At 41.6% G+C, this 19,828-nt stretch overlaps 1 protein-coding gene across 1 annotated transcript in view; it reads right to left on the bottom strand.

The window, feature by feature from the left end:
* HERC2 (E3 ubiquitin-protein ligase HERC2) overlaps window positions 1-19,828 on the bottom strand; it is a 496,511-nt gene that overhangs the window by 134,759 nt on the left and 341,924 nt on the right. Inside the window, exons 50-54 of the mRNA XM_068391274.1 lie at window positions 9,935-10,075; window positions 9,625-9,729; window positions 8,732-8,928; window positions 915-1,112; window positions 137-292 (exon numbers count right to left, since the gene is read on the bottom strand). Of these exons, the coding sequence (XP_068247375.1) occupies window positions 137-292; window positions 915-1,112; window positions 8,732-8,928; window positions 9,625-9,729; window positions 9,935-10,075 (797 nt within the window). The remainder of the gene's footprint in view (window positions 1-136; window positions 293-914; window positions 1,113-8,731; window positions 8,929-9,624; window positions 9,730-9,934; window positions 10,076-19,828) is intronic.

Raw genomic sequence — 19,828 nt, 5'->3', positions numbered from 1 at the left:
GTCTTGGAACACACTTCAACCAACAATAAATACAATAATACACTGTAAAAATACAAAATAAATATGTATTTCTATATTATTAATATCCTAATACCTATTACCAACACCCTTTTATCTCCTCAAAAATTTATCTCACCTCAATATCTTCATTATCTGATGCAAGGAAGGATATAGAAGAAGCAGGATCCCCATATTCATCAACAACTTTCCCCATGATGGTCAAACCATGGATTCTACAGTCAATACCACCACTCTTGCACTGCTTAATACTGATGTCTATAAATTTGATATGCTGTAAAGATAAAGAAAATTAAAAACCACTTACAAAATGTTTGAAGAATATTCTATTCAGGACAAATAACATTTGTGTACAAATATTTTTCACAAGTCATTCTGGATTAAAAAGTTTGCTTTGCCTCTCTGAACACAGTGTAATTAAAGAGTGAGTATTCACCTTTAAAAATAACACTAAATGAAAATCAACTACAAAATATTACTACGCAAAATTAAGCGTGATGTCCCAATGACTACTTGTGCTATGATGCAAGAATCTCGGTGACAAAATGTAGTCATCAATCATTCTAGTATTCATGCAGTAAACGGAATGAACTATCATTTCAATTCATATTTCTCTATATTTCTTTGCATTACATAAGAACAATCACTCTGGGATGATGGCACAATACTGAATTAATATATAGTTTTATACAGCAAAATAACAAAAATAAATGTGCTGGTTGTGTGGATTGGTAGGACTTGAAATCCGGAACAAAATTTGACATGCTAGTTTCATATTTGAATTTGCTTGTCCATGAATTATATAAACAAGAGGCAAATCAAATCTGTAACATCTCCAAAAATTCTTTATACATACTGTAATTATGAACAGAGTTTAGCTAGGTACATTTACTTACCTCCCGGCATCCTCTCATCAGAGTAACCCACGTATCTGATGGAGTAATACGAACTGTGTTTAATTCCTTCATTTTGGAAAGGGAGTCACCACCACTGACGACTAACAACGTAGGCATATACGAGCTGTCAGCAGGATCAACCAGCATCCTCAACCACTCAACGGCAATGTTTGGTTGCATCTCTAAGCGAATCCAGTGCTACATAAGAATAAGGTGGTAAAAGATCTCATTAGTACATAACATATGTCTTCGATAGGAGATGATGAATATTTTAATTAAATATTTAGTTTATTTAAACTGAAAATAGTCAATATTGTAAAATATCTTTTATCATACTGACTTCCATATCATTAATCATAATAAAAAATCTACCTAAAGAAAATTTTCTTGGATATAATTGAGTAGAGATATGGTACAGTATTGACAAAAAATTAATTAGAAAAGCACTCAAGAGTGCAAACCTCCGCCACAGAAGTATACTTCTCAATCTTTTGCCTGACCTTGACCTTGGACCTAGTACTTTCAAAATTGAATTACTTCCACATATCAACATAAAAAATTAATCCCTGAAAGTTTCACAACTTTATGAGTAAAATAGTGGCCAGGAAGTTGTTCACAAACAAACAAGAGACAAACGGACAAGACAAATACGGGCAAAATGGTATTTTCATTGTAAAATAAATTTTTTAACATACTTACCCGGTAGTTATATATATAGCTTACGTCCCTGACGTCACGGCAGAAAATTCAAAATTCGCGCCAATCGCCGATTGGATAGCCAGGTGTACCACCCCTGCGCCCTAGCGAGGTACCTAGGAACCATTCCAGGAACCCTCATATATTCCATGCCTCTAGTCTCTTAGAGGGGAGGAGGGTGGGACTTTAATTATATATAACTACCAGGTAAGTATGTTCAAAAATTTATTTTATAATGAAAATACCATTTTTAAACATAAGACTTACCTGGTAGTTATATATATAGCTGATTAACCTTTGGTGGAGGGTTAGAGACAGCTAGTATATCTGGAATTTTTCTTAAGAGTTAATTAAAACAAACTTAAGGGTTCGTACCTGATAAGGAAGCTGACTTCAATGATTCTCTGTTTCATTATGTCTGCTAGCCTTATGAGACCCAGCAATCCTCCCAGGGGGCTAAAGATGTCGTAGGGACTGTCAAACCGGTGAATATACCTCATTATGACAGAACCTCCTCCAATAACCAGTTCCGGGCGCTCTTCAAGGAACAAAATTGACCACCTGACTAAAATTAATGATTTTGGAAGACTGACACAGTCTCCACAAACAACCATAAAAACAAATAAAAGTTCCAAGAGGAGAAAAGGTTATTGGGATTATGGGAACGTAGTGGTGGATCCTTCACCCACTACTGCACTCGCTATCACGAATGGTCCCAGAGTGTAGCAGTCCTCATAAAGAGTCTGGACACGATTAAAAAAGTGTGAAGTGAACACAGATTTACTCCCCCAAAAGGTTGTGTCCATAATACTCCACCACAATCTATTCTGCTTGAAGGTCATTCAAGTTGTTATAGTACTAACCTCATGCGTCTTGACCTTAAAAACTTGAGGCCAGTCTCACTGTAATGTATATGAGCCTCTCTTATAAGAGTCTGATGAAGAATGAAAGGACATTCTTGACATCTGATGACGAGGGCTTCTTAATCGAGCACCAAAGAGCTTTCGACTTGCCTCGCAACTCTTTCATACTGCCTGGGTAGAACTTCAGGGTTCTTACTGGACACAGGACTCTCTCCAACTCCTCGCCAACCATATCTGAAAAATTCGGAAACTCAAAAGCCTTAGGTCAAGGTTGAGAAAGGCGGTCATTCCTGGCGAGAAAGCCTAACTGCAATGAGCAGATAGCTTCGTTATCTCGAAAGCCAACGTTTTACTAAACGTATGAATTAACTGATTCTTTTAGAAGTCACAAGACTAACAAAAAAAATAGTTTTCATCGCGAGGTCCTTAAAATAAAGGTGAAAGCAAGTGCTCAAGCTTGTCACTCATAAGGAACTACAGGATAGAGTCCAGGATCCAAGCTGGTGAATCCTAGTTGTTTGATGTTTCAAACAAGTTGAAAAGTTCCTGTAGGACTTTATCAATCGAAAGGTCCAAGATACTGTGTCTGACAACAGTCGCTAACACACACCTGTATCCCTTGATGGAAGAGGATGAACAAATGAGCTTCCTTCGAAGGTAAAACAGGAAGTCAGCAATCTGAGTTGTAGAGATACTGGAAGAGAAAAACAGAGTTGACTCTGCACCATTCTCTAAAGCCTCCCACTTGGATTGATAAATTCTGATGGTAGAAGTTCTTATTGCTCTTGTAAAAGACTTAGCTGCCTCTTTCGAAAACCTCTAGTTTCTGTGAGGTTTCAAAAGGCTGAAGGTAGCTAGAAGAAAAGCTTGGAGACTAGAAAGGTAACTTCCCAAGAGAGGTTGTTTGAGTAAAACTACTCTTAAAGGAAGACTTCTAGGAGAGTCCACCATCCATACCAGTATCTCTGAGAACCATCCTCTTGAGGGCCAAAAGAAGGCCACTAAAGTCACCTGGTCCCTTCGTGTGACACAAACTTTGTGTCACCTTGTAAGGAAATAGAACGAGGAAAACGTACACATCCAGATTGGACCAGACTAATAGGAAAGCGTCTATGTGGACTGCTTCGAGATCTGGCACTGGAGAGCAGTAAGTTTCTAGTCTCTTTGTCTGTTAAGTCACGAATAGGACTATACAAGGACACCAAAGTCGCCACAGATTCTTGCAGATTTCTCGATGGTGTCCATTCTCCAGCTGAGACTGTTCTTCCATAAGTTCTCTTTTTTAAAAAACCTTGTTAGAAGGAATACATTCTTCTCCTTAGTCCAGATGAGAAGACTCCTCTCAGTCCCGTAAAGGAACCTCGAGTGGGTTCCGTCTTGCTTGGCAATGAAAGCCAATTCTGTGGTGTGATCGGCATAGACCTGCACCACTTTGTTCCAAACTGACCCTTCAAAGCTTTTTGAGAGCCAATTGGACTGTCAACAGCTCCTTTGGGAGATGAGGAAGCTCTTCTGATCCTCTGTCCAAAGTCCCGAAGCTTCTAACTGTCTAGTGTTGCTCCCACCCCGAATCCGAGGTGAGGAGACACAACACAAGGTCTATGATCCTCTGTTCAAAAGGGGTGACCTTCCGGAAGTTCGACTGGATCGAACCACCACTGAAGGCAACTTCTTATAGCATCCTAAAAGAGATGCATATCGACTCAAGACCTTCTCCTTGCCCCAAAATGATTGAGGTTGAAATGGAGAGAATAAAGATAACTCACATAAGGATCATAGCTTCTAGCTTCTGACTGGCCGGGAATCGAACCCTGGTCCAGGAAAACTAGGATGAACAGTGACATAACAATGGTCACAAAGAAAGAGTGTCTTCTCAGGGAAAAAACCCCCTCCCCAAGAGGAGAGGTTTCCCAACACACTCATCCACTCCCTCGCAGAACACTTCTGTATCTTAGAAAGATTGCAGTTTCAGAAGGCTTGCTCCGTTCTAAGAGGAGACGTAAAAGACCCAAAAAACTTGACTCTGAATCACCATCCTTAAATAAAGTATTTTTTGTGATGGTGTCAGAAGATCTAACGGAAGTAGTGACGTTGTGTTTATCAGGATACATCTTTTTAAGGTCCTGACTCCTGGCGTCAAGGAAACCCAGATCACCGCCTATGTCGCCGCGTGATCAAAGAGATCGGAACTAAGGCGTCCTTGATCTCGACATTCGATTCGACTAGCGTCACCACGAAGTCCGAGGTTCCCATGTTCAATGTCATGCCTCCTACTAGATCTCCGACATCGAGCGTCCTGAAAGACGGGGCGCCGAGCGTCCTGTAAGACGTGGCGCCGAGCTTCCTGTAAGACGTGGCGCCGAGCGTCCTGTAAGACGTGGCGCCGAGCTTCCTGTAAGAGGTGGCGCCGTGCTTCCTGTAAGACATGGCGCCGAACATCCTGGAAGGTGAGGCGCCGAGCGTCCTGTAAGACGTGGCGCTAAGCGTCCTGGTGTCAGAAGAGACTCGTCTAGTTGACAGGAATACGCAATTCTTCTAAAAGGTTCAAAGTTATCTGAAAATCCTTAATGAAGATCGTAAGAAAGAGCTCTGATAAATCAATCCTCTAGATACAGGGAGGCTCTGATGTCTCGAGTGCAGTATTCTGCTACATTTAGCTAAAGTTTAATTGCAAAGCCTGCCTCTTAAACTCCTCTCTAGATCTGTGAGAGAGATCTATTGGAGCTAAAACTAAAGGAGGTTTTCCTATGAAAGGAAATTGTAATCCTCCCTCAGAAGATGTACTGACCAAAGGTCTGCTCCCCTCTTCTCCCAAGATTGCCAGAAGTTATGTAGTCTGGCTCTACTGCCTGAAGGCGAAAGCAGTCAGACTCTGCTTCGCCTTGTGACCAGGCTGACATGAGATTTTAAATATTTCATGATTTCGATGTCTCCATGGAGAACTTTGACTTCTGAACGAAGGCATTGAAAGCAGTTACATCCAGGACCGGATAAAAGCCTCCCTTTCCCAAAAGAGAGACATTAGATGTTGCAAAGGCTGTTTTGCAGAGAGGTCTTATCAGAGTAACTAACAAAGGAGGTTTCACTAGGAAAAAGATTTCGCATCCATCCTTAAGGAATAGCACGGACCTCAAAGTTATCCTGCCCCATTGTCTGGATTCCTCAAGAGATTCAGCGATCCACCCAGGGGGCTGTAAAAATCTCTGTGGGGCTGCCACTAAGTCCTCGACCTTAACGTGGTTAGACCTCCACCCTTGCTATCCTGGAATACCTGATAAGGAAGCTGGCTTCATAGGTTTATATGTCTCATTTACCTGCATTCCTTGAGAGACTCAGCAATCCACCCAGGGGGCTGTAACAGTCTCTGTGGGGCTGCCACAAGGTCCTCGAACTTAACGTGGCTAGACCTCCACCCTATATGACATATCTGTTATAGACGTTGTTACTGTTTTAAGAGTGATTTATTGTTAAATTATTCTCATCATTTATCTCCCTATTTCCTTTCCTCACTGGGCTATTTTTTCTCTATTGGAGCCCTTGGGCTTAAAGCATCTTACTTTCCCAACTAGGGTTGTAGCTTGGCTAGAGATAAAAAAAAAAAAAAATCTTGTACCCCAGAAACAAGATCTAGAGGCCAGGTTATTCGGAGGAAAAAAGAAAGCTGTCTTTCCTTGGTGCTTCTGAGACTCTAAACAGTCTCCCACCATCCTTAAAGCTTCATTGATGACCACGTGTAAATTCAGAGGGTGGTGAATGTGGAGCAACAGGCATAAAATAATTTGGAAACTAATCATAAAAACTTTCATGAGTTTCTAAATCAACTGAATGACAAAAGGAATAAGGATCTTCTCCTTCTAAGAATCTCAAATTCAACAGGAGAAAAGTGATCACCAATGTCTTCTACTGACAAAGATCTTGTAAGACGTGGGGCCGAACGTCCTGAAAGACGAGGCGCCGAGCGTCCTGAAAGACGAGGCGCCGAGCGTCCTGAAAGACGAGGCGCCGAGCGTCCTGAAAGACGAGGCGCCGATCGTCCTGAAAGACGTGGCGTCGATCTTCCTGAAAGACGTGGCGTCGAGCGTCCTGAAAGACATGGCGCTGAACGTCTTGAAAGATGTGGCGCCGAGCGTTCTGAAAGACGAGGCGCCGACCGTCTGAAAGACGAGGCGCCGAGCATCTGAAAGACGAGGCGCTGATCATCCTGAAAGACGTGGCGCCGATCGTCCTGAAAGACGAGGCGCTGATCGTCCTGAAAGACGTGGCGCCGATCGTCCTGAAAGACGTGGCGCCGATCGTCCTGAAAGATGTGACACCGAGCGTCCTGAAAGACTTAGCGTAAAATTATCTTCATTACATCACTCAGCGCGTTCAGTTCATCAGAGGGTTCTCATGGCCGACTGGCGCTCTGGAACAAAAACCGTGTCTATGTTGGTTCGTAAGCATTATGTATAGTATTGCTATTATTGGCAAATGTGATGCAATGCAAGACTCTAACAGCAATGTTAGTAGCTAAACGTCCAACACTCTTTGCTTTCCCATGGCAAGGGCGAGCATTCTTGGGAACGTCAACAGGAACGCTCGAGAGGACGTCTGCTTGTGAGCTAACGCTTCTCGTTTCCTTTGTCCGATCGACATTCCTTCTCCCAGGGGTTGGGGAGCTTGGAAGAGGTCAAAGGATAGGAAAAAATGTCCACTGTGCTGAATAAATTCACTGCACTAATTTAGCACTGAAACTTGCACTTTTAACTCTTACCCAAAAGACCATAATTAGTCCTGCCCGTTGTGATAGATCTTTCTCTACTGTCAAGGGCTTGAATGAGAATGCAAAATCGTTTCTAGTTCTTGCTATATAAAAATGTAACAAAATATTTTTTATAAAATATTACCCTGATATTTTCATGTAAATAAATGTTTGAACACACTTACCCGGTAGTTACATATAACTACCGGTAAAGATAAAAGTTATACATACTCACCCGGTAGTTATATATAACTACCGGGAAAGTTACATGTTATATGATTCAAATGAATAGATATAGGAATGACATATATGTAAACAACCCTTAATTCTTAAAGGTTCCCAAAAATAGTGATTTGTTATTATTAAAATTAACAGATATCGCAATAACGTCTACATATATGTAAACAACCCTATAATCTTAAGGGTTTCCAAAAATAGTGGATTGCTACACTTAATTGGAACACATATGTGAGTATACGAATAATACTAGAATCCCAACATCGAAAGAAAATAAACAACGATATCAAGAATTGTTGAGACTGCATCGTATTTTCATGAGAACTACGCAGCGAAAATTAGCAATACGCTAGTTCTATTTAATCTTTGAAAATAGTATCGATGATTTAAAGAACGAATACTAAAAACAAATATTTCTTAAAAATTAATATAATCTTTTTATATTAAAAGATAAATACTTATTGTAAGTTAGATTTCCTTTTCATTCTTTACAAGAAAAAGCAAAGAAAAGAATTATGCAACATATTACGTAGTACTATGTTGCTTACATCACACGATTGTGACGTCAGAGAGATGGTGGAACGATCTCCACCATCATGTTTAAAGAGTAGATTCGCAAGTTTTACAGTAGGGGGAAAAAACTCCCATTCCTACCTCTGTTAAAATACAAACGTAGTTAAAGCACTAACACTCAGTAAAAATAAAATCCAACCAGCAAAGGCTAAAAATAAATTGTACATCACCAAGATAACTGTAATATACAGGTTATAGCGAGTGAAAAATCCAACATCTCAGGGAATATATGAAGGTTCCTGGAATGGTTCCTAGGTACCTCGCTAGGGTGCAGGGGTGGTACACCTGGCTATCCAATCGGCGATTGGCGCGAGTTCTGAATTTTCTGCCGTGACGTCAGGGACGTAAGCTATATATATAACTACCGGGTAAGTCTTAAGTTTAAAATACATAACCTCTTTCCAACTTCATTGGCAGAGGTAAAAAATAAATACTGACTCTAAATGAGGAATGGAAAGATACTACAATAGATAGGAATGAAATATAAAAGATCAACTGAAAAGTCAACTGAGGCTCCATCTGCAACCAAATAAAGTCAGAAAGTAACACAGGGGATCCCCCTTAATAGGTAGCTTAGCAATAGCTTTGCTTGTTCAATAATGAAATTTTGCAGCAGTATTTTCATGCAATCTGCCATAAATCTACACTGCTAGAAAAAGTAGTGTTGAGAAACATTGAAAACCTTTTTTTTTGGATGTCATACATACCTTGCCTTCTTGCCCACAACTCTGCCAGTAACTGCCAGTCCCATCTATAAGTTTATGAGCCCAATTTTCTCTTGAAGATACACTCAAGTTACGCACACAGCGGTACCAATCTTCAACTGTTCCGTCAACACCCATTATGCCTTCCCTCTTGCGGAAACGGCCTCGCCCAGGTGGTCCTGCGTAAACTGCTGCGCTTCCTTTAAAAGAAATATTGTCATTTATAGGTCCACACATAAAAGTTAGGTTGATATATCAGACAAATCAGTTCTAGACAATTCAATTGGAATAAAATTGAAATAAATTTCATTTCAACCGCATGAAGTCAGTTGTCTAAAAAATATATTTAATAAAAGCTTTACAATAGTAAATTATTTTACAAGGTTATAGACCAATGACTTCACTAAGAATAGTTATAGTTGAAAATATATCGATGATTAAACTTTATAGGTTCACATAGTATTTAGCTTCATATCAAACAATCACACAATAGATGTACTTACACAATCATAATCATTCATACTGGCTAATGACTATGAAGCGGGATATGATAAATGGAGAAGTATTGATTTAAAAGCTCAAGATACAGACGACTGGCAAAATCTAACCGAGGCCCTTTGCATCAATGGGCGTAGGAGGAGATGAGGATGATGATGATAATATCAAATTGCAAGGTACAATTACTCTTATAATCAAATACAGTAGTTATTCTATCAGCATAACAATCACTTGATTTATGTGCCAAACAAAGGGTTGAATCATAGTGTCCTCAGTTCTACACTGGCTTTTTCAACTATGTAAACTTCTAAGAGTAAGGGACAGCACAGCCATTTAGTCAGTTTAATCTAAAACAACACTAAATTTATCATAACGATTACAACAAGTCAATACTGTACCTGGTTCGGCAATGCGATTGAATAAGTGTCGATGGCTTCTTTTGGTTTGATAGCATTCCTCACAGTAATCAAAGTTTTCACAAACTTTGCACTTCATCCTTGCTCCTGTAGGATGCAGAAAATACAGTTCCTTGTAGAAATAAATCTCATGAGCTCAGTTATAACCAAATAGCCATTACATCACACTCAATAACTGCTAGGAACTTTGATAATACTGAAAGCATTAGGAAATTGAATCAAAAGGATAAAATTATTTTTATTCATATCATCTAACATTAAATATTCAAAAGAACTCAATCCAATATTCTACCTGTAATAGGAGTAATTCCACAGCCATCACATGTAACGTTGAAATGGCATGATGGTACAACTTCCATTTCTGACACCAGACCTTGCCAATTAGGTTGTTGAGGGAAATCGACAATAAGGTCTTGGCCATTACTGTTGACAACTGGAAGATAAACAAAATAGCTTCAATTCTAAAAAGTCATTTATCAGTCTGAATTTCTCAACAGAATAATAATGATATGTTCTGAGTGATTGGAACCTAACCTTCCACAGCATTATACCATGCTTGGCAAGATATTACTGTAGTGAATATACTTTAACCAACTTGAAACATCAAGCTAACTATATCAATAAGAAAAAATCCTGAACAGTTATTATTTATCATTTTACTGTCATTTATTTTTTAGTTATGTTTCTTTTCCTGTACTGGTCTGCTTTCACTACCAGGGTTCTTTTGGCACTAGGATTGAAGCTTAATGACCACAGCAGCATTAACAATAATTATAATAATAATAAAGATGATAATAATGATTATGATAATGATAATAACAATAAAACAATAATAATAATAATAATAATAATAATAATAATAATAATACACAGCAGCATGAGTGCAGACCCTCTTTCAAGCAGGTATTGTTAAAAACATAAGAATCATAGCTATAATAATAATAATAATAATAATAAGTAACAACAACAACAACAACAACAGTGGTGAAGACCCTCTTTTAAACCTTTCACAATGAGGCAGAGGATCCACCTCAGTAGCTGTATACTTGATTTATCACCATTGGATATACATGCATACTTATTCTATAACAACCTATATTTCCCTGTTTATTTATTTTGATGCTAATTACAGGATACATTTTTCATATGTTTGCTTTATTTTCTATTGCGTTTCACTCTAAGAAACCAAAAAATTCTTTCTAATCATTATGAAGTACCTGTATAGAATAACTTTAAGAATTTTTGTATACTAATCTACTTAAAATAAGAGTAAAATACTGATTCTGTGTAAAAAATTTCATGTACATTGTGTAGTGATTACGTGATTGCGTAGTAATTCCACAATAAACGGCCGTCGAAAAGATATAAAACTGGTCGTCGGTAACGGACCTTACGTTATACAGAAATGTAGAGAAAATACCAGTTTATTATTCCTTGACACAAGAAGTCTACTATAAAGCATAATTATAAGCATAATTATAAGGCGGGAGAAAATATAATATACAGTCAAACCTCTCGATACGAAATAATTGACTTACAAAATTTTCACTTTGCAAAAGGAGATGCAAAGAATTTTACGACTCGGATTATGAAAAATGTTTCGGACAACGAAAGGCGGTACGGAGCTTGAGCCCGACCGTATCCGAGACGGATTTTAAAATTCGCGCGCTGCCAGCCCATAAACTCTCTACCATCCTCCTGCATTCCCACTGGTTATCTCCCTACTCGGATGCTAATTACCACCATGAGATCCTGCTCTTCTATTGGTCAGTATCTACTGTACTGTATCCCATCGTGCATCTACGCATTGGCGTTCCTGTGTCTTTTCGTTCCGGCAACAGTGTCGTACGCACTGACTTAGTGTTTGTGATTTCGCTTTTGTAACAATTTTACAGTACGTACTGTTATCGTGCATGATATTACATTACATCACTAGCCATGGGTCACAAGAAAGTTGCTGATGTAAAGGGAAAGATGATGAGATGATGCTTTCCATGGAAATGAAGATGGAAATAATCAAGAAATACGAGGCTGGCATGCGGTTAAGTGTGCTCGCAAAGGAATACGGCCGAAATCCGTCTACGATAGGAACAATACTGTGTTCTAAGCTGGGTGGTTAGAGTTATGTCTCACATAAGGAATGTCGCCATTGGTTAGAGTGGTGTGATTCTACATGGTTACAAAAAAAAAACACCAAGATAGCTCTTACACAATCAGGAATAAATGCTAGAATACCCAAATCTTTGTTGGTTGGCTGAAGAAAGGATTGATTGATTGATTGATTAAGAGTTATCTGGCATCCTGACATCTGAAGAAAGGAGGAGGAACTTTGTTTAGTGAAATTTCCTAGATGTATTATACAACCGTGTGCTGTGCTCTTTTGTAGAATATACAAGTGATTTTAACTTCAATGAGGTTTATATTTGTACTGTAAATGAAATATCCGGTACGTCAATGTGTGTATTACTGGGTACATTTTGACGTTAAACGAATGTCATCATAGCGAAGCGGTTAAGCAGGTATTGTTAAAAAAAATTCCTTCACGAGCTTTATTTATTTAGTAGAAACATTTTCAATGATCTTTAGCTCTTTTTTTCCCATAACTACTGCATTTCCCCCAATAATGTACCAGTTGTGGTATGACAATGAAACAATATCCAACAGATTTTGTAAATTTGAGAACAAAGCCCTCATAAATATTGGAAGTTAAATGGCAGGACAGGATTATAAGTAAAACAATAAGAGAGATTACTCAAGTGCCATATTTTGATGAGATCAGGGTGAAGGGTAGGTGGTGATGGTTTGGCCATGCTCTTTGCACTCCCCGAGAGAGATTAGATCACCAAACATTCAGCTGGGCTCCACAAGGCACTAAAAGGGTTGGAAGACCCAGGCCTACTGGGCTGAGGAGTATGAAGCATGAAGTAGGAGGTGATGAATGGAGAAGTGTTAATTTAAAAGCTCTAAATAGAGACGACAAGCAAAATCTAACCGAGCTCCTTTGGGTCGATAGACGGAGGAGGTGATGATGAATGTACCATAATCCACAATCCAGTTGGAAATGAATACTCAGTCAATAAAAATCTTTTGTAAATATTTAAATAAATCAATATGAGCAAAAATAATACAAGCTGTAGATCAAGCAAAAATTTGCATTTAGGTCCAAATAAATATCAGTATAAGTTCAAGTTGAGGGTACAGGTGGAAAATCCAAAGAAGTTCAGGCTCATAATCCCAAAGGCAGAGCTGAATGTAGTTTCTAGTAGTACCAAGACTACAAAGAACTTTGCAGGTTTGTGTTATGAATCTGTACTTCTTTGGATTTTCCACAGAGACTGCAAACATGAACTTATGCTGCTATCTATGATTTAAATGGGGATCCTGTTTTAGACTTGATCAAACAGCAAAATTTTGCACTTTTAATGATTCATTTATACACTAAAATGGAGTTTTTATGATAAAACAAAGTTTTATGAATACTTACCTGGCAGTTATATATATATATATATATATATATATATATATATATATATATATATATATATATATATATATATATATATATATATATATATATATATATATATATATATATATATATATATATATATATATAGCTAATGTCTCTGACTTTCGGCAGAATTTTTCAAAACGCGGCAACCGCCTTGTGGTGGTTGAGCGGTTAGGTGGTTAACACCCGACACAGGGTGCTACGAGGAATCATTCCCGTTTTCTGTTCTTCAGTTCATCTATGCCCAACCTGTCTCCTGAGGGGAGGTGGGTGGACCTTAGAATATATATATAACTGCCAGGTAAGTATTCATAAAACTTTGTTTTATCATAAAAACTCCATTTTTATGAATAGAACTTACCTGGCAGTTATATATATATAGCTGATTACACACTTGGAGGAGGGTGATACAGTAAACATCGTTGGGGAAACAACCAAAAAAGTTGTAGGATAAAAACACCTTGATTCCTTACCGGCTAAGGTAGCTGACTTCAAAGGTTCCTGCCTCTTGAGTCGCTTTCCCTTAGGAGTGTCAGCCAGGATGTAACCTGCAGTGCTGAAAACACTCAATCGAGTTTGTCAACGGGGTGAGACCAACAATCTGACTAGAGTTCAGGACTACCTATTGCCCATATATTAAAAACTGCAACCTTACCAAAACCAACTACCTAACCTTTGCAAATTAGATATCAATTATCTAACTAGACTGAGGTGACTGTACACAAGTCGACGACCTCAGACAACCATTAAAAACACCAACCCACACACAGGCATACAAAACTAAAGTTGAGGAGAGGTAGTAATTCCTTTCCCTAATACAGAAGCCGTAGCTACGTATGGGCCCAAGGTATAGCATTTCTCATAATCCACTCTCACCTCTCTGAGGTAATGAGAGGCGAACACAGAGTTGCTCCTCCAGTACATCGCATCCATAATTTGTCTGACCGACATGTTTTTGCGGTAAGCAAGCGAGGTCGCAATGGCTCTCACTTCGTGAGCCTGCACTTTTAAAAGGCCGAAGTGTTCCTCCTCATACAAGAGATGCGCTTCTCTTATAACTTCCCTCAGGAAAAAAGACAAAAAGCATTCTTAGAAAGGGGCTTCTGAGGATCTTTCACCGAACACCACAAGGAGCGAGAAGAGCCTCTCACATTTTTAGTGTGAGACAAGTAGGCTTTGAGGGCTCGGACTGGACAGAGGAGCCTCTCTTGCTCTTGACCAACTAGGTTTCAAGTTAGGAACCTCAAAGGTCCTTGGCCAGGGCTTTGAAGGGTTCTCGTTCTTGGCGAGGAAATCTATTCTCAAGGCACAAACTGCCCCATTCAGATTGAAGCCTACCTGCTTTTCAATTGCATGGACTTCACTGACCCTTTTGGCTGTTGCTAAGGCCAAAAGGAAGAGGGTTTTCTTCGTAACCTCCCCAAGAGGAGCTTGTGAGATGGGCTCAAATCTCTTGGTGCACAGAAATTTAAAAACCACATCAAAGTTCCAAGAAGAGGGCTTTAACTGGACCTGTTTGGTTGTCTCAAAAGACTTTAAGAGGTCATGTAAGTCCTTATCGTGAGACAAGTCCAAGCCTCTATGCCGACAGACTGAAGCAAGCATGCTTTTGTACCCTTTGATTGTGGACACAGCCAGCTTAGCGTCCTGCCTGAGGTACAACAAAAAGTCAGCAATCTGGCTCACAGAGGTAGTGGATGAGGAAACCTTGTGCTTCCTACACCAAGCTCTAACAGTCTCCCACTTGGACTAGTAGACTCTCTGTGAAGAGACCCTCCTCGCTCTGGCTTTCGCAGCTTGCGCTGAAAATCCTCTCGTTCTGACGAGCTTCTCGATAGTCTGAAGGCAGTCAGATTGAGAGAGAGGGGGTTTTGATGATACCTCTCAAAGTGGGGTTGTCTGAGCAGCTTTGGACTTGCAGGAAGGCTTCTTGGAAAGTCCATCAACATGTCCACCACCTCCGTGAACCATTCCCTCGTTGGCCAGAAAGGAGCTACCAGGATCATTCGTCCCGAATCGAGGAGGGCGAATTTCCTGACTACCAGATTGATGATCTTGAACGGGGGAAAGGCATATGTGTCCATCCCCGTCCAATCCATCAAAAAGGCATCCACTGCTATCGCCTCCTTGTCCGGAACCAGGGAGCAATAGTTGAGGATCCTCTTGCTCAAGTTGGAGGCGAAAAGGTCTATTAGGGGGGTCTACCCCACAGCCTCCATTGACTCTGACAGACCTGTTGGTTGAGGGTCCATTCTGTGGGAAGGACCTGCCCTTTCCTGCTGAGCATGTCCGCCCTCACATTCCTCTGTCCCTGTACAAACCTCGTCAGCAGATCTACCTTGTTCTCCTTCGCCCAAAGAAGGAGTTCCCTTGCTGTTTCGAACAGGGACAGAGAGTGAGTCCCCCTTGTTTTCTGATGTACACAAGAGCTGTGGTGTTGTCTGAGTTGACCTCCACAATCTTCCCAGACACCGAGTCTTTGAAGGCCTTTAGCCCCAGAAAAAATGGCCATCAGCTCCTTGTTGTTGATGTGCCATTCCAACTGATTTCCTTCCCAAGAGCCTGAGACCTCCTTGCTTCCAAGTGTTGCCCCCCAACCTGACTCTGACGCATCTGAAAACAACACTAGGTCTGGGTTCTTCTTGTGTAAGGAGATCCCTTCCCCCAACAAGGCTGGATCCAGCCACCACTTCAGAAGATCCTTGACTTCTGCTGGAATGGGGAAGGAAAAGGAGTCTTCCTGCATCTTTCTGTTCCACGTTTTCGAAAGAAAGTGGTGTAGAGGCCTTAGATGGAGTCTCCCCAGTGAGACAAACTGCTCAAAGGAGGAGAGAGTTCCCAGCAAACTCCACTCCTTCGCTGAGCACCTCTTCTTGTCCAGGAAACTTCGGACTTTTTCGAGACACTTGGTCCGTCTTTCCTGAGTGGGAGAAGCCCGAAAAAGAACTGAATTCAGAACTATCCCCAAATAGAGAATAATCTGATTCGGCTTGATCTGAGACTTCTCCCTGTTGATGACCAGTCCTAGATCTTGAACCATCATAAAAGTCTTTCGTAAATCCTCCAGACATTTCTCCTTCGATCGTGAACGAATCAGACAATCGTCCAGATAGAAGGATATCCTTATCCTCTCTTGATGCAGCCAGCCTGACACATTCGCCATTATCCTGGTGAAGACTTGAGGAGCCGTGCTGAGACCAAAGCAAAGCACTCTGAATTGGAAGCACTTGCCCTGCATTACAAATCGCAGGTACTTCCTTGAAGTCAGATGGATGGGGACGTGGAAATACGCGTCCTGCAAATCGAGGGACACCATACAGTCCCCTGGACGTACTGATGTCAGCACAGACTGAGTCGTCTCCATGGAGAACTTCATCTTCTCCACAAAGATGTTCAGAGAACTGACATCCAGGACGGGTCTCCATCCGCCCGAGTTCTTGGGCACTAGAAACAGGCGATTGTAAAAGCCTGGGGAGGATAGATCCCGAACCGGTTCTATTGCTCCCTTGTCCAGCATTTGGTCGACTAGGTCTATGAGGGCCTTCTGTTTCCCCGGATCTGTGTACTGGGCTACTAAGGCCAGCGGAGTATCTGCGAGAGGAGGTTTCTTCAGAAAGGGGATCTTGTATCCTTCCTTGATGACTGAGAGGGACCAGGTGTCCGCCCCTCTTCTCTTCCAAGACTGCCAAAAACCTGACAGTCTTGCGCCCACTGTCTGGAGGAGATAAACTTCATTTTCTGGAGCGAGCTCTGAATGAACCTCTGTTCGATCTTGGTCCTGACTCTTGCCTTCTTCCTCTAAAATCTGGTCTTGAAGTAGCCCTGCCCCAAAAGGGCTGCTGGAATTTCTTTTCCTCCCGTTTCGAAGAATGAGGAGCGGCTGCCAAGGGCTTACGATCCGAACGAGATAATAGGTCTTGGGTGGCTTTTTGGGCCAGCGAAAGCTTAATGTCTCTCACCAGGGTCTCAGGAAAAAGATGTTGAGACAGGGGGGCGTGAAGAAGCTCAGACTTCTGCGCAATGGTAACAGACCTTGAAGTAAAAGAGCAAAGCAGGGCCCTCTTCTTTAGGATTCCAGCTGAGAACAGAGAAGCCAACTCATTCGCCCCATCTCTGAGGGCCTTGTCCATACAAGACATAATACTGGGTAGGTCTTGAGTTCCTTCCATTTGGTCAGTCTTCCTTGCCTGAGTCCCTAGCGACCAGTCTAGAAAACCAAAAACCTCAAAGGCTCTAAGAATACCTTTGACGAGATGATCCAGCTCCGACATCGACCACATGACCTTGACTGAGTTGAGAGCATGCCTTCTAGCTGAGTCCACTATGCCAGAGAAGTCACCCTTGGAGGAGGAAGGCACTCCCAGACCCAAAGGTTGCCCAGTCTCATACCACATACCAGCCTTTGAAGCAAGACGAGCTGGTGGAAACGAGAAAGAAGTCTTAACAGCTTGTCTCCGTTCCTTCATCCAGTCATCAATCTTCGCAAGAGCCTTCTTTGCAGAAATCGACAGCTTCATCTTGATGAAGGCCGACTGTTTCTTGGCCTTCTTTCTGTTAAGTTGGGATTGAGGAGATTGCGGAGCAGCAGGTTGGAATTCCTCTCCAAAAAGTTCAAGAAGGGAGTGAGAGAGAACTTTGTAATCTCCGGCAGCGTCAGCAGGTTTATCATAATCATCAGAGACCTCCTCGAGGTCCTGATCCACATCTGCAAAATCATTAGAATGAGAAGAAGGCTCCTTAGAATCAGACAACGGCAATTCAAAGGAATCGTCCTGCAAAAGAGGGCTTGCGTCCTGGCGCCGGGAAGAGGTATCGTCTTGGCCCCGAGCACTAGAAGAGTCCTTGGAACGAGAGGCAGTATCGTCCTGAGGAAGCAGGCTGGTATCGTCTTGGCGCCGAGAGCGAGAGGCAGAGTCGTCCTGGCGTCAAGAACGAGAGGCGGTATCGTCCTGGTGTCGTGAACGAGAGGCGGTATCGTCCTGGCGTCGTGAACGAGACGGTATCGTCCTGGCGTCGTGAACGAGAGGCGGTATCGTCCTGGTGTCGAGAACGAGAGGCAGTATCGTCCTGGCGTCGAGAACGAGAAGCAGTATCGTCCTGGCGACGAGAGGAGGTATCGTCCTGGCGACGAGAGGAAGTATCGTCCTGCGTAAGCATACCGTCATCGTCCTGGCGCCGAGAGAGAGAGGAGGTATCATCCTGGCGCCGAGCAGTAAAGGAAGCAGAACGGTGTCGTGACTTCGACGAAGCGAGTAAGGTTTCCTTAGGAGAAGAACTCCGTTCCCTCTTAGAAGTTGACTTAATAGGCAAAGAGTCGTCTTTACGTCTATCAGACTGGGCGTGAGGGCGGCTAAACGCTTGCACTAACGTAAAAAGTTGTTCCTGCATGACAGACATAAAGGATTTAGCAACTTCTGCTGGGTCTTGCGGTCCTGAAGGAGAGGACTGACGAATAACACTCGTAGAAGGAAAAGGATCTTCGGCTGTAATATCCTTCACAGGCAGAGTCGAAATCGTCCTCCGACGGACAAGGTTCATAGCTACTAGAACCGGGAGAGAAAGAACGAGACAGTTCGTCACGATACCACCTCCTCTTCGTAGGTCTTGACGCTTCAAACTTCCATTTACGTCTGGGAGAATTCGGAGAAGAAATTAACACATCCGACACGTCTTTTCCGTGACGGTCAAGAACAGCCTGGGAATCGGCAACAGGACTGTCTGAGGCGACAGCTGACCGAGGGTCCGTACCTCTCACCCCCTTTCGGTTGTCGACGAACCTTCTCCCTTGGTCCTGGGAGCTTGGTAGAGGTCTAGGCCTAGGGTAATGACAGGTTCGGTCAGTCGCCACCTCCACTGCACTTTCACAAGCACTTTCACTATTCTTACCTTTAAAGGCCACAAGTTGTTCTTTAATGGCCTTCAACTCGGCAGCCATCCTAGCGTACCGAGGGTCATCCGCAGATAGGGATCCTGTAGAAGGGGCAGGAGTTACTAACTCAAGGGAAGGACCAACTTCCAAAGAGGAATTAATTATAGGCTCAAAGGATAAATCTACACTAAGTTCATCTTCCTTTCCACTAACAGACATAGATTTAGACCTAGAATCTCTTCTAACTCTATCGAGCTCTAGTTTACGCACATAGTGCTTCATAATCAACCAATCTTTTTCATCCAAAACCTTACATTCCCCACACCCTATTATTAAGGGCACATTCAAAACCCCTACAATTCAAACACACGGTGTGAGGATCTACAGCCATTTTCGGTAACCTCACCTTACATTCCTCATTCGCACAGACACGGAATTGAATTTTATCACTCATAATGATAACAGCAAAAAAGCAAAGAAATAACAAAAACACCATTGCCAAATCCCCAAACAAGTGTACTGGTACAGCGAAACAGGGAAAGCGAAGAAAAACCCTTAATGACGGACCAACGTGTTAGCGATCCGACCAGCAGAGATTAACTGAAGAACAGAAAACGGGAATGATTCCTCGTACCACCCTGTGACGGGTGTTAGCCACCTAAACGCTCAACCACCACAAGGCAGTTGTCGCGTTTTGAAAAATTCTGCCGAAAGTCAGAGACATTAGCTATATATATATTACTGCCAGGTAAGTTCTATTCATAAAAGAAAGAATTTGATCGACTGTATTTCACCTCCTAAAAGAA

This window comes from Palaemon carinicauda, chromosome 17 (genome assembly GCF_036898095.1).
Source record: "Palaemon carinicauda isolate YSFRI2023 chromosome 17, ASM3689809v2, whole genome shotgun sequence".
In the NCBI taxonomy this organism is placed as follows: Eukaryota; Metazoa; Arthropoda; class Malacostraca; order Decapoda; family Palaemonidae; genus Palaemon; species Palaemon carinicauda.
This window is presented reverse-complemented; position numbering and strand designations above follow the sequence as displayed.